Here is a 14,367-nt window from a genome sequence, read left to right on the forward strand (position 1 = left end):
CAGACAGGAGAGATCTTCTCAGTCCAGGAGCAAACAGACACTGCCTTCAAACTGTTCGTTCAGTTCAGAAAAACCCTGGTTGCCAAGCAGGTTAGTCATGTGACTAACTGGTCTGACCACGTCCTGGATTGTATCACCTTAGCAGTCTCTGGAATGCTGCTCTTACACACAATTCCTGGTGATCAAGGTCCACTGTGGGTTGAATGTGTCAGGGAATGGTCCTTTGTCCTTCCATGCACTGTCTGTTAATGTGCAAATGAATTTTCCTGCCACGGCTGATCTGTTTAACAAGTCCTTTCTTCATTCCAGTAACAGTTTGAAATCAATGTTCGTGACAAAATTAATGTGCCTCATTTTTGGCAGGTGGCCTAGCATGACAATCTCTTGATGGATTCAGGATGGGTGTAATTGACACCTCTTATTTTGGAATGTATACTTTTGTCCTTAAGAGACCGTAAGACAGTTTGAATATACAGGGCCAGGTCATATAACCTTTGGTGGCTATTTTGCAGCACATTGTCCACTTTTTAAAAGGAAACGTCAATTTTTATAACACTTCAGTTAGGGTTCTGTATTTTCAATCACTGCACTTCACGTGAGCGTGACAGACTCCACCAAAATTTCCAGTTCAAGTGTAAGGGAGCCTCAGCCAACTTTGTGCCACTGTCACCTCCCTCTGAGATGCTCTGTCATCTTCCTCCATATTGCTCTGCTACTACCGTCAATGTCGCTCTGTCACCTCCCTTCTGTGAGAAGGGCCTCTAAATCTGGGGCATTGAAGTTCCGAGCTCGCTTCTCAGTTCTGCCACAAGTAGCCTGAGAACCTCCTCAGTATCTTCCGCCTGGGGTTAGCTCTATTCCTCCAAGTTTTGAAAAAGCTCAAATGCCCTGGTGAGAAATCGCTGTAGATGTACAGAGTAATGAAAGCAGGAGAAGAAACCACCCCTGCCTCCGAGAATCTGCTGCCACTTTATGGCTTTTAAACCCAACAGCAACACACATTCTTTTCCCCCATTCCCAGTGATTTATTCCCATTCTATAGGGGAGTTGTGCTCCTAGCCCATCCTGCAATGGTTAAGTACGCTGGTACTGATAATCCCTTGATACCCTTACCTAATGAAAATCTATCAATCAAAGTCTTAAAAATTTCAATTGATCCATCATCCACAACCTTTTGGAGAGGAGAATTCCAGATTGTGTACCCTTTGTGTTGGCTTGTAAACATGGTGATGGGTTTCCACATGCAAAAAAGACTTGCATTTCTAAAGTGCCTTTCACAGGCTAATGTCCTGGGGACACAGGTTCAAATCCCACCATGACAGGAATTTAAATGCAATTAATTAATAAAAATCCGGAACTGGAAACTCGTCTCAGTAATGGTGCTATGAAACTATCATCGATTGTCATAAAAACCCATCTGGTTCACTAATGTCCTTCAGGGAAGGAAATCTGCTATCCTTACCTGGTCTGGCCTACATGTGACTGCAGGCCCACAGCAATGTGGTTGACTCTTAACTGCCCTCTGAAATGGCCTAGCAAGCCACTCAGTTGTCAAGGGCAATTAGGGATGGGCAACAAATGCTGCCCTTGCCAGCGATGCCCACATCCTATGAAAGAATTCTTTAAAAAACAGCCACAGGACATCCCAAAGTGCTTTTCACCCCATGAAGTACTTTTAAAGTGTAGTCACTGTTATAACTTAGGAAATCTTGCTGGTCAAAAGAAAATTAGATATTTATGGGGAGGGAGTGGGAGCGCATGTCTGCAGTTAGGAAACGCAAAGATCTGGGAATGTGGAGCAGAATCTTAACGCCAGAACCTCATTGCAATTACTTTGGTTTCTGCTTGGCACAGGTAAAGCATTTATGTGCTGGATTTGGTGACTCTCTCTTCCATTCAGCTGCCGCTAAATTCAAATGGCTCCCAAAAGCTTTGGAATAGAGCCTTAGTTAAATATTAACTAAGAGTGGGTTATTTAGACACCCCCAAGCCCACCAGCTGTTCGCTGTGGATTGGAGTCGGGTTTCACCAATTTGCAAGACCCTCCCCTGATCCTCTCCCTCCCGTCATGAGACTAAAACTCCCTACCCTGCCCCCGTGTTTTAGATTTGGGTCATTTCCCTGTTCTATATGAATCAGGTGTTGTGCATTCTTTCTTCAATGACTATTTTGCAATAAATATTATATTTTCCCAATGGCTATGAATGTTTCGATTTGGTAATACTTCTGTCTTCACCATTGTCACAATAGTTGAAATCTTTATAAAGTATTCTTTTTGCATTTGAAGTATGTGTAATCTGAATTCTGTTTCCTCCAAGGGGGCTATTAATACATTTCCTTCATTCCTATAATGCCCTACACTTGTCCTGGTATCATTTATCACAGTATTTAAATATGGGTCACACATCATTTAACCCATTAAAACCAATTATTTGAAAGAATCATTTGAAATGCAACCTTAGAAATTGAACATCAATAAAGTCTTAGATGAAATTGCTGACAAATCTACAGTATGATTCTCCCCCTTATTTTGAAAGGATACTTTTTTTTGAAGATCTTCACATTCAAGTACTAATTCAGCAGGCAGCACCAGGAAGTAGTAAGATGTGTGTAGCCTCACAAATTTAGAATGTAATGGGCCAGATTTTGCTGTATCAGGGCATCTAACAGCTTTTGTTGTTCATTAGACTTGTCCTTGCACCCTTCAGCTCAAAATATGTTTGCACCTAAAGCAACTGAAAGTGTGAGCTGATAGCGGTGCAGTGAGGGCATCTGGGACCTGAGAGAACTGGGCAAGCAAGTATCTCCTTAACCAATGAGATTTAACAATTGAGAAATAATTCAATGGAAAGAGGCTGAATTAAAGTGGCTGACTAAAGGTACAAAACGAGAAATAAAGAGAGGGGAAGAAAGATTGAAAGAGTGGAAAAAGAGAAAGAAAAAAGTTTAAAATGAGACATTGTTTAAATCTCCCTGAAAAATTCATAACCTGAAGGAATGAGAGTCCACATTTTTATAATAGTTCATTTTTGGTGTCAGAGGTTGATTTTCAATCATGAATATTTATCAAGCCACTAAAAGGATACTTATGCTTGTAATGACTAGCCCTATATATCTGCAGCGAATTTAGTTTGTCGCTGCTGTGCAAATACAACTTCGCCATTCAATGCGTGTCACTGGTGAGGCAGGCAGCAAGATACTGTTCTCGCAAAGGTAACAGCAGAGAGACGCAACTCATTGAGCAACTTATGTACAATTGCATTTAACCAAGCATCTGCTCTGAAGTTGCTATACCATTTAGACATAAAAAATGGCAAGTGCCATTGGCATCACTGTTATTTTAACAGCAAAATCAAGCTTCAATTTAAGATTTCAATTGGTCCAACTGGGAAGGGAGGAGAATGTGGTGAATCAGTTAACTTAATCTGTGTGCCATTTAGTTACCAATGGCACTGGTCTAGTTGCTGGTTACTTGCTCATCTTTGCACTTGTAAATGCTTTGTGCTGTGCCACTCTTAGTGGGAGCTAAGACAGGCAATGCCATGTCATGCCACATAGATGATCCATGAAAGCACCTGATGTACCTGTCAATGCCAAAGCCTGCCCTGTTAGGAACCTTCAAAAAAGCGAAGGACACAGCTATATTTGGCACGTGGAGATGGGTATGGCTCATCCTGCATGGTCTGATCTGCTTCTCCTGAGGATCCATATGCATTGCAGGCTGAACCAATAAGCAGGTGTAGACCACATAGAGGCCTCCAGTCGTGGCAGCAGCCCTCAGGGGAGCCCGCCACTATAGACCGCCACGCATCTCCAGGTCCTGCGTGACATACCAGAGCATATCAGAGTGCCAGTGTCAGCGACTGCGGATGTCAAGAGAGGGATGGTGACACATCTCTGTGTCCTGCTCTACGATGACCTGCAGCCCATGGGATTCTGTGGACATCCTATGCCTGTGGCCCTCACAGTGACAGCGGCTCTTAACCTTTACGCCTATGCATCATTCCAGGGGCCCACCAGAGACCTTTGTGGGGTCACACAGTCAGCAGTGCACCGTTGCATCAGGGAGGTCACCGATGCCCTATAATGGAGGGCCAGTGAGTATCTACACTTCAGGACGGACCCTGACAGCCAGGCCCAGAGGGCCTTCAGTTTCGGCACCATCGCCGGAGAATCAAAGGTGCAAGGGGTGATAGACTGCACCCATGTGGCCATCAGGGCTCCAGCCAGGCTACCAGCTGCAGACGTTAGCATTATGGGATCCCTCTCAATCCAGGTACAGCTGGTATTTGATCACCAGCAATATTCCCATTGTGTTTGGAATATGTTTGTGCTGCAGGGTGGGAGTGAACAGGTTGCATATATTAGTGTAAGAATCTAAGTAATACACTGCCTTCACATTTTAAGAAAAATAGCTTGCAGAACTAACAAATTCTACATATTTTCTGAAACAATTTCAACATTTTTTTATTTGCTGAAAATAGAGAATTAGCCGGAACAGGTGCAATATTTATACATATTCTTTCTGTCTGCAAAGAACAGGGCCCTGTGTATTAATATATGTAGCTTCCAGTACGAACAAATGCGCCACACTGAGAGCCCTACTGACAATCTTAAATTGGTTGTCAGTGTAATTCTTAGCACACTGAGGATTATTTAGCAAATGTTGTCCAATTGTGGAATCACATCTAATGTTGGACACTGTATTGAGTTTTACAAGCATGGGCTGGTTGGGTACGGCCTGTACCTTGCCCATTACGAACAGCAGAAGGAACGTGTTGTTTGATATGATCCGCCAGTCTTTGGGACGTACAGCCTAAATACCTATCATCACACTAGCATTGAAATTCATATATCACATTACTCATTTGTGTGATAGGCAGGCCGTCTTTTTGGCTTGACGGCAGCATCCTGTTAGTGGCGAACACCATCCGTGTTGCTACTGCATAGTAGCAGCATGAAACAGCTGGCTTCACCTGTTGCTCAAATCTTTGGATACATTACCCTTCCAGGGTAATTTGAGGTAGAAATACTCAATTTTCTATTTATGGTTTTTGTAAGTTATGTACCCAACATACGTTATTCTACTTGAATAACGCAGGGCTAGACCTTTAACCTTGGGAATTTATAAATTATAAATAGCTGGCATATGCAAAGTAACAACTTCCTTAGCTGAGCTTTTCTCTTTGTATGGGCTGATGTCAATGTTCTATCTTTGATCTTTGCCCAAACACCTCTCAGGTAAATTTTAATTGCCTGATAATAAACCTTTGTGGGTTTAATTTCTCCTTTGTTTCAAGGGCATATATTTAGGTGACAAGAAAATATTAATTCCGACGACCATAAGTGAAATTTAATATTGCCTGTTGAACAAAAATGTGAAATGATTGTGATTTAAGAAATTGCTGTGTAGTAATATGAAAATATCTGAAGGTACTTGGTTGCCAAGGAAGCACTGCAGTCAGCTGGAGAACAGTACATGTTCACACACCGCTTGAAATCGCACAGTATCATATTGGAATTGAACACTTTAGAAATTACTTATTATGCTGTTTTAATAAAGCCATTACCCTGTTTAAGTTAAGCAGGTATTGCATTAACATGATTGTTAATAATATCACAAAACACAATTCCAGTGAATATAGGAGATATGATCAGTAAGTTCGCAGATGACATGAAAATTGGTGGTGTGGTAAATAGTGAGGAGGCCTTAGATTAAGGGACGATATAGATGGGCTGGTAAGATGGGCGGAGCAGTGGCAAATGGAATTTAATCGTGAGAAGTGTGAGGTAATGCATTTTTGGAGGACTAACAAGGCAAGGGAATATATAATGGATGGTAGGACAGGTTTGCGTCTGCCTGCAATGAATTTGGCCTAACCATCAGCCTCAAGAAAACGAACATCATGGGGCAGGATGTCAGAAATGCTCCATCCATCAATATTGGCGACCACGCTCTGGAAGTGGTTCAAGAGTTCACCTACCTAGGCTCAACTATCACCAGTAACCTGTCTCTAGATGCAGAAATCAACAAGCGCATGGGTAAGGCTTCCACTGCTATGTCCAGACTGGCCAAGAGAGTGTGGGAAAATGGCGCACTGACACGGAACACAAAAGTCCGAGTGTATCAGGCCTGTGTCCTCAGTACCTTGCTCTACGGCAGCGAGGCCTGGACAACGTATGCCAGCCAAGAGCGACGTCTCAATTCATTCCATCTTCGCTGCCTTCGGAGAATACTTGGCATCAGGTGGCAGGACTATATCTCCAACACAGAAGTCCTTGAAGCGGCCAACACCCCCAGCTTATACACACTACTGAGTCAGCGGCGCTTGAGATGGCTTGGCCATGTGAGCCGCATGGAAGATGGCAGGATCCCCAAAGACACATTGTACAGCGAGCTCGCCACTGGTATCAGACCCACCGGCCGTCCATGTCTCCGTTATAAAGACGTCTGCAAACGCGACATGAAATCGTGTGACATTGATCACAAGTCGTGGGAGTCAGTTGCCAGCATTCGCCAGAGCTGGCGGGCAGCCATAAAGACAGGGCTAAATTGTGGCGAGTCGAAGAGACTTAGTAGTTGGCAGGAAAAAAGACAGAGGCGCAAGGGGAGAGCCAACTGTGCAACAGCCCCAACAAACAAATTTCTCTGCAGCACCTGTGGAAGAGCCTGTCACTCCAGAATTGGCCTTTATAGCCACTCCAGGCGCTGCTTCACAAACCACTGACCACCTCCAGGCGCGTATCCATTGTCTCTCGAGATAAGGAGGCCCAAAAGAGGTAGGACTATAGGAAGTACAGAGGGTCAGAGGGACCTTGGACTTGTCCATAGATCACTGAAGGCAGCAGCACAGGTAGATAAGGTGGTTAGGAAGGCATGTGGGATACTTGCTTTTATTAGCCGAGACATAGAATATAAGAGCAGGGAGGTTATGATGGAGCTGTATAAAACGCTAGTTAGGCCACAGCTGGAGTACTGTGTACAGTTCTGGGCACCACACTATAGAAGGATGTGATTGCACTGGAGAGGGTGCAGAGGAGATTCACCAGAATGTTGCCTGGGCTGGAGCATTTCAGCTATGAAGAGAGACTGGATAGGCTAGGGTTGTTTTCGTTAGAGCAGAGAAGGCTGAGAGGGGACCTGATTGAGGTATACAAAATTATGAGGGGCATAGATTGGGTAGATAGGCAGAAGCTTTTTCCCTTAGCAGAGGTGTCAATAACCAGGGGACATTGATTTAAGGTAAGGGGCAGGAGGTTTAGAGGGGATTTGAGGAATTTTATTTTCACCCAGAGAGTGGTTGGAACACACTGCCTGAAGAGGTGGTAGAGGCAGGAACCCTCACAACATTTAAGAAGTATTTAGACGAGCACCTGAAACACCATAGCATACAAGGCTACAGGACAGGTGTGGGGAAATGGGATTAGATTGGATGGGTGCTTGATGGCCGGCATGGACACGGTGGGCCGAAGGGCCTGTTTCTGTGCTGTATAACTCTATGACTCTATAACTCTAAGACATCTAGGGGTGACTCCTTGCTGATGCACAGCCAAATAAACACTGTTAATAGAAGAGAGACTTGCATTTCTATAGCACCTTTCATGAGCTCAGGTCATCCAAAAGCACTTTGCAGCCAAGGAAGTACTTTTGAAATGTGGTCACCATTGTAATGTGGAAAACACAACTTCCAATTTGCAGACAGCAAACTCCCAGAAATAGCAATGAGATAAATGACCAGAATAACTTTGTTAGTGTTGTTGGTTGAAGGATAAATATTAGCCTTCATATTTGTGACCTTTCATTTATATTTAAATAGAAAACACCAGGGTGAAAGTTAACTTGCAGTAAAGACTAGAAATTTGAGTTTATTGCAATCTATCATTCTGTGATGCAAAGTCTAGTTTAATAAAATTGTTTTCTGAAAATGCAAATTAAACATAAATTGCATTCCATTAATCTCACCATCATATCGAAGATTTTTTCTAATTTGCATAAATTTGTGCTTATCAAGGTAAGGAAGACCAGTGCTGAGGAGTGAATAGTCTCAGTTTCAGCATCAAGAACTTCCAGTTAGCTGGCTTGATGATGAATAATGGGCTCTGGTATGATAATCTTAGGAGGTTGGAGAAGATTTTCTGGGTTTTTTTTCCTCTGTATTTTCCTTCTCCCAGGAGATTATGAAGTTAAAAGGATGGATAAATTATGTGTCCAATTGTACCATATCTGAATGGGCCAAGCTTGATGGACCTGCTGATCTTTCTCTGTTCTTCTTTTCCTATGTTCACATGTCAGTAAGTCAGATACAGCATGACCAAATACAGAGTAAAGCTCCCTCAAAGCTGCCCCTTCAATGCCCATTAACTCAAACCCCAAAAGAACATACAAACATAGGAATGTACAGGAACACTGTGGTCCATCTGGCCAGTGCCAGAATAACCTCTATCCCAACTACAAATTTAAGCAAAAACATAAATTGGGGGAAAAAAACACCTTCGTTCATCTTCTCGTGGAGAGATTAAGAGGATGCAATTTCCTTTTCATTTGCAGGTTAGTAATCCAATTTTACCAAACTAGACTAGACACCACAGAATAACAGAATGCAATAAATTCACATCTCTGGTCTTTATTGTAAACTAACTGTCATTCTAGTGTTGTTCTATTCAAATGAAAATGAAAGATCATTTGGGCCAGTTTGTGATGAAATGTGGACAATTTTGGTGCTCTATGGGGATGCACACTGGAAACAGTCTGAAACTGACCAACTCTTTTCATGGAACTTCAAGGCTGGCAGAGAAAAGGACACTTTCATTCCATCTCTCTCAAGCAGAAGGTTAGTGTGTTAACCCACTGTACATTCAGGCTTGTTTCGAAACGATGCACCATACAAGAATCCCTAATGTTGCAGCACTTCAGTAAACCAATATCGCGTGCTGCTGGTGAATCTCTCATTTCTGTTAAGTTATTTGGGGAGGCACTAAATGAAGTGAAGTATTTTCCCCATGGAGAAAAAAGGAGAACCAGCAACTCCAACACCTCTTCAAGAAAACGGCCATCCAGAAGGGAAATTGCGTTTTCTTTTTAGTGGGCCTTCCCTGACGTACCCATTCCAAACTGGCACTGAGTGTGCATAGCACCTAACAGACATTTAAACTGCTTTGACTTAACTTCAGTACAAAGCGGGGGATAATGAGCTGAGTATTCAGTCGGGGTGCAGAGCTTTTGATGCTCAAAGTGCACATGGCCCACACTATGAGGCTTTGTGTTCATCGGCTGCTGATTAGGCCACGGATCTCAGCACCCAATCATACAGGACTGCATTGAGCCCCATTGGAGTCTGACTGCATAGGTGCTGGGTGCCTTTCAGTGCCTTGTCCAAATGGCCCATTATTCAGGTGTGAACCTTGATGGTGAATGTTACCAGGCTATTTAACTGTGATATGCATCACACCCAAGTCCTTGTCTGACATTTGCATGCGTGAACTTCCTGCAAGGGTTGCTGGAAAGCATTCAGGTATGAGAACCCTGACTGATTTTTCCCTCCCTAAATTAGAACACTCAGTAGTCCCAAATGCTAAAATCAAGCAAGGAATCAAATTTAGCAACCTTCTAGTCTGGGTCTGACTTTGCAGTCTTTCCATCAGGACAGCAAAAAAAAAAAGGATAGTGAGCCAAAGAAAGTAGGTAGGTATTAGGAAAGGTGACCAAAGATTGGTCAAAGAGGTGGGCCTTAAAGGAGGCGAGTGAGTGCAGAAGTGTTTAGGGAATCAATTCCAGATCATGGGACCTAGGCGGCAGAAGGTATGCCGCCAATGCTGGGTGAAGGGAGGAGGTTTGCACAAGAGGCCAGAGTCAAAGGACTGGACAGTTCAGAGCTGGTGGAATGCTTAGGGCTGGGAAAGGCTAGAGAATGGGAGGGGCAATGCTCGCAAGAGATGTAAACAAGACAGTAGGTATTTTACTTTGGGAACGTAAGCCAATATAAGTCAGCAAGGGGATGTTGGGTGAACAGGACATTGTTTGGGTCAGGATATAGGCAGCAGAGGTTTGGATGAACTGAAGTCTATACAGAGGGCAGAGGATGGGAGGCTGGTCAGGAAAACATTGGAATAGTCGAGTCTGCAGCTAAGAGCATGGATGAGGGTTTCAGAGACAGATGGACTGAGCTGAGATGGAAGCAAGCAAGCAGGGCGGCACAGTGGCGCAGTGGTTAGCACCACAGCCTCACAGCTCCAGGGACCCGGGTTCCATTCTGGGTACTGCCTGTGTGGAGTTTGCAAGTTCTCCCTGTGTCTGCGTGGGTTTTCTCCGGGTGCTCCGGTTTCCTCCCACAAGCCAAAAGACTTGCAGGTTGATAGGTAAATTGTCCATTATAAATTGTCACTAGTATAGGTAGGTGGTAGGGAAATATAGGGATAGGTGGGGATGTTTGTTGGGTATATGGGATTAGTGTAGGATTAGTATAAATGGGTGGTTGATGTGCGGCACAGACTCGGTGGGCCGAAGGGCCTGTTTCAGTGCTGTATCTCTAAACTAAAAAAAAATTCCAGCTTGAAAATTTTTTTTTTTTGGGGCGGCACAGTGGCGCAGTGGTTAGCACCGCAGCCTCACAGCTCCAGGGACCCGGGTTCCATTCTGGGTACTGCCTGCGTGGAGTTTGCAAGTTCTCCCTGTGTCTGCGTGGGTTTTCTCCGGGTGCTCCGGTTTCCTCCCACAAGCCAAAAGACTTGCAGGTTGATAGGTAAATTGGCCATTATAAATTGTCACTAGTATAGGTAGGTGGTAGGGAAATATAGGGACAGGTGGGGATGTTTGGTAGGAATATGGGATTAGTGTAGGATTAGTATAAATGGGTGGTTGATGTTCGGCACAGACTCGGTGGGCCGAAGGGCCTGTTTCAGTGCTGTATAATCTAATCTAATCTAATCTAATATGGAGGTGGAAGTAGGTAGTTTTGTGGTTGAGAGGGTGTGGGGTTCCAAACTCAGCTCTGGGTTGAATTATACACCAAGATTGTGAACAGTCTGGTTCCTGAGACAGTGGCCAGGAAAGGGGACATAATCACTGGCAAGAGTACAAAGTTTGTGGTGGATGAAGACAATAGTTTTGGTCTTCCCATGTTTAACTGGAGGAAATTGTGGCTCATCCAATACTGGATGTCAGACCAACAGTCTGACATAAAGTGAAGGATCGAAAGAGGGTGGTGGATAGTGTACATATGGAAGCTGACCCCATGGGGGGAATTTTAAAATGACAAGTGAGTTGGGGACAGTGGGGGCTAAATCAGGAAATTTGCAAACCTGATCCCAATGCGCCTGCATTCGTTCTAACCAAGGTGATTTTGAGGACACAAAAACAAGAAATGCTGGAATCACTCAGCAGGTCTGGCAGCATCTGTGGAAAGAGAAGCAGAGTCAACGCTTCGGGTCAGTGACCCGAAGCGTTAACTCTGCTTCTCTTTCCACAGATGCTGCCAGACCTGCTGAGTGATTCCAGCATTTCTTGTTTTTGTTTCAGATTTCCAGCATCTGCAGTATTTTGCTTTTGATTTTGAGGACATTGGAGTAACCCGTTCTGGAGAGGCTGGTCTGTAATTTTAATATGTAAATGAGGCTTCATTCCTGATTCTTTGGCAGTGATTTAAACATTGGCTGGCCAGGATTCCCAAGCTTGGGATGTCCGGTAGCTAAAGGGAGGTGGGAGCAACCGGATCCAGCAGCTAAGCGTTTTTTTTAGCACTGCTTGTGGGCCTAGAATAGCAGGTGTGCTTCCCCCAATCCCTCAAGCAAATCTTCTGCTGTGATCAACTAGCCTCCTCCCACTTCCAAACCCTTAATCCTGACTAATACAAAATAAAAATTTTATTTTTGCTCCCTCTACTTGACACCTTTTTGTGTCCTCACTGTTATCAAAACCTTACTACACGCGGCCATGTAGTTGCAAACCTGGTGCTGACAAATGAATGTACTGGAATTGGTCCAATTCAATTGGTTTTTAATTAAGGGCAACAATTTGTACCTCATCATGCTTTATAATCTCTGGTGATAGTGATGGATATGGTATTCACTTTATTCACCATCATTTAGTTTTAATATTAATGTGTAGTAAAATGTTTCAGTTCCTAAATCACAAAGTATTCCATGATGCATAAAATTATTGCAATGATCCAAAAAACACTATAACACCATCTTTAAAAATCAAGCCCATTTCAGTGGAAGCTATTAAGACCTACCCTTATTGCTTAGGGAAAAAATACCACAAAGGAAATGATAAAGGCACTACAGCAGCATCCAGACCTGTAGGATCCCTGTAATGGGAAGAGTAACTAACCTTTCTCTTTCGTTCTACACGCAGACTTTTAATCCATCTTTCACCTGTCTTGTTTTTAGAAAGCAACAAGGTTGAGCCAGTGGCAGTGGCGTGAGCACTCTACCTCATCTGAGGCACAATATCACATCGCCCTGGTGATTGCACTAATGAAGCCAGTGGAGGCGTGAATAAACAAATTCCAAACAAATGCTTAGCCACCTCAGTAATGCAAGAAATATGTCACCCATCATGCTCAATAGCATACTATAACGACATAACCTTTTACTTAGATTTTGATGTATGTATCTTAAAGTGCTCTCAATTCAGACTCAGAAAATATACACAGTATATATAAGGTGTTGAAACGCTGGGTACACAGCTGCTTTAATCAGTAACGCTATCACATGAAACCTCTTAGGACATGTTTATATTGAGGGCATCTGTGATTCAGATCATTGAAGAATGAAATCCATGTACAGGCTCCCATCTTGACATGACTGAAACCAGCTCTGTCATCACAATGACAGAATCATAGATCCACAGCTTTTAAATGCACTGAATACACACTGTGTACTGACATCCTGTACTTATGTTGCTAAAACTGGATTCCTAGTCTTGATGGCAGAACCACACACCTACACACTCTCCTGCAGTCTGAATTCAAGAGCACTAAAATCCTTGCACCATCATCCCTTTTGCCATTTAGTATCTCCTGCCTTCCACCCTATTGCAGACCTTCCCTTTTGTTCTTTCCCCCTCCCGGCTTTCCCTACCTCAGTACTTGCTTAAAACCTGTTACATCGTTAACTTTTCCCAGTTGTGACAAAAAGTCATCAACCCAAAATGTGAGGACAGGTAATTGGGGTCTGGGGATACCGGGGCCAGGCAGGCAGGCAGGCCTCAGCGATTGGGGAGGAGGGTCACAGAGGGCAGGCATGCCGTTGCTTCCAGGGGCCCCTCCGTGGACCAGAGCCTACTGAGAGGTCGTCCGGTTGTACTGGACAATCTCCCCTTGCGGCGGCAGGCCCCCATGACTCTGCCAAAATGCCCGTGGACATGGGAAGCGGCCTGTAGTTGGGCATTTAAGTGGCTCAATTGGGCTCCCAGTGGGTGGCGCATCTTCCCATGCCATTTGCCAGCCTTCCCGCCTCCCAGCCCATTGCTAAGGGGCTGGCAAAATTCCAGCCGTTAACTCTGATTCTCTCTTTACAGGTGCTGCCAGACCTGCTAAGTATTTCCGGCATTTTCTGTTTTTATGTTAAATGGGAAGGTGCTTTTACAAGGGGAGGGGGAAAAGGAAACAATGTGACAGAACAAAAAAGGAACTGGCTCATCTTTCATTCTTAACTTTTAGTCTCTCAGTTTGGTTAAAAATAGAAACCTGAATTCCTGTGCATCTCGAGTTTAAACTTATAGCTGTTTGCTCTCAAACAATGATAACTTTTGTTTTACAGTAGCCTTCCCCTGAATCAGAATGAGGTGATGTCACCCACCCTGTTGCTGTGGGGAGAGAAAGAAGAATTCCTGGAATTCGGAATGGCTGAGGTCACAAAGACCTATGTGAGGAATCGCTTCAGACTGAGTGTTGTGCCCGAGGCCAGCCACTGGCTTCAACAGGACCAACCAGAAGTAGTTAATAATTTGATCTGGGCATTTTTAAAGGAGGACGACCAGTAAAACATGTTGTCACTGATGATATGATTTAAGACGGGAAATCTTTGCGACGGTCCCAGTGTCAAAAGTAAATATTTTTCTGTGTCGCTTAACTCTAGTCAATCCCCTTTACACGTGCTGTCTGAAATCTTTCAGTGGTGCTGAATGAAAGTCTGCTTGTAAGATTTGTACTTTGTTGACGCACTATTTATTAAGCTACGTGTAATGCTGCGCAGTAACTATTTAAAGCTGTGGTGTCCCATTATAAAATGTGCATTAATGTTGATAAATATATATAGATAGATATGTCTATCTATAAAAAAATTAATATTCCTAAATTACAAATGACCACGTTTCTGTGTACTTGGACTGACTGAGGGGTTGAAACAAAGATGAATTATCTGCCT

General features: G+C 43.7%; 1 protein-coding gene across 1 annotated transcript in view; it reads left to right on the plus strand.

Moving 5' to 3' along the window:
• The window catches only part of ephx4 (epoxide hydrolase 4), a 55,113-nt gene extending 41,089 nt beyond the window's left edge, over positions 1–14,024 (plus strand). The window contains exon 7 of the mRNA XM_068036355.1: positions 13,762–14,024. Coding sequence (XP_067892456.1) covers positions 13,762–13,984 — 223 coding nt within the window. The 3' untranslated portion in view covers positions 13,985–14,024. The remainder of the gene's footprint in view (positions 1–13,761) is intronic.
• The last annotated feature ends 343 nt before the right edge of the window (positions 14,025–14,367 follow it).

The sequence above is a fragment of the Heterodontus francisci genome, chromosome 8, assembly GCF_036365525.1.
Source record: "Heterodontus francisci isolate sHetFra1 chromosome 8, sHetFra1.hap1, whole genome shotgun sequence".
Taxonomy (NCBI): Eukaryota; Metazoa; Chordata; class Chondrichthyes; order Heterodontiformes; family Heterodontidae; genus Heterodontus; species Heterodontus francisci.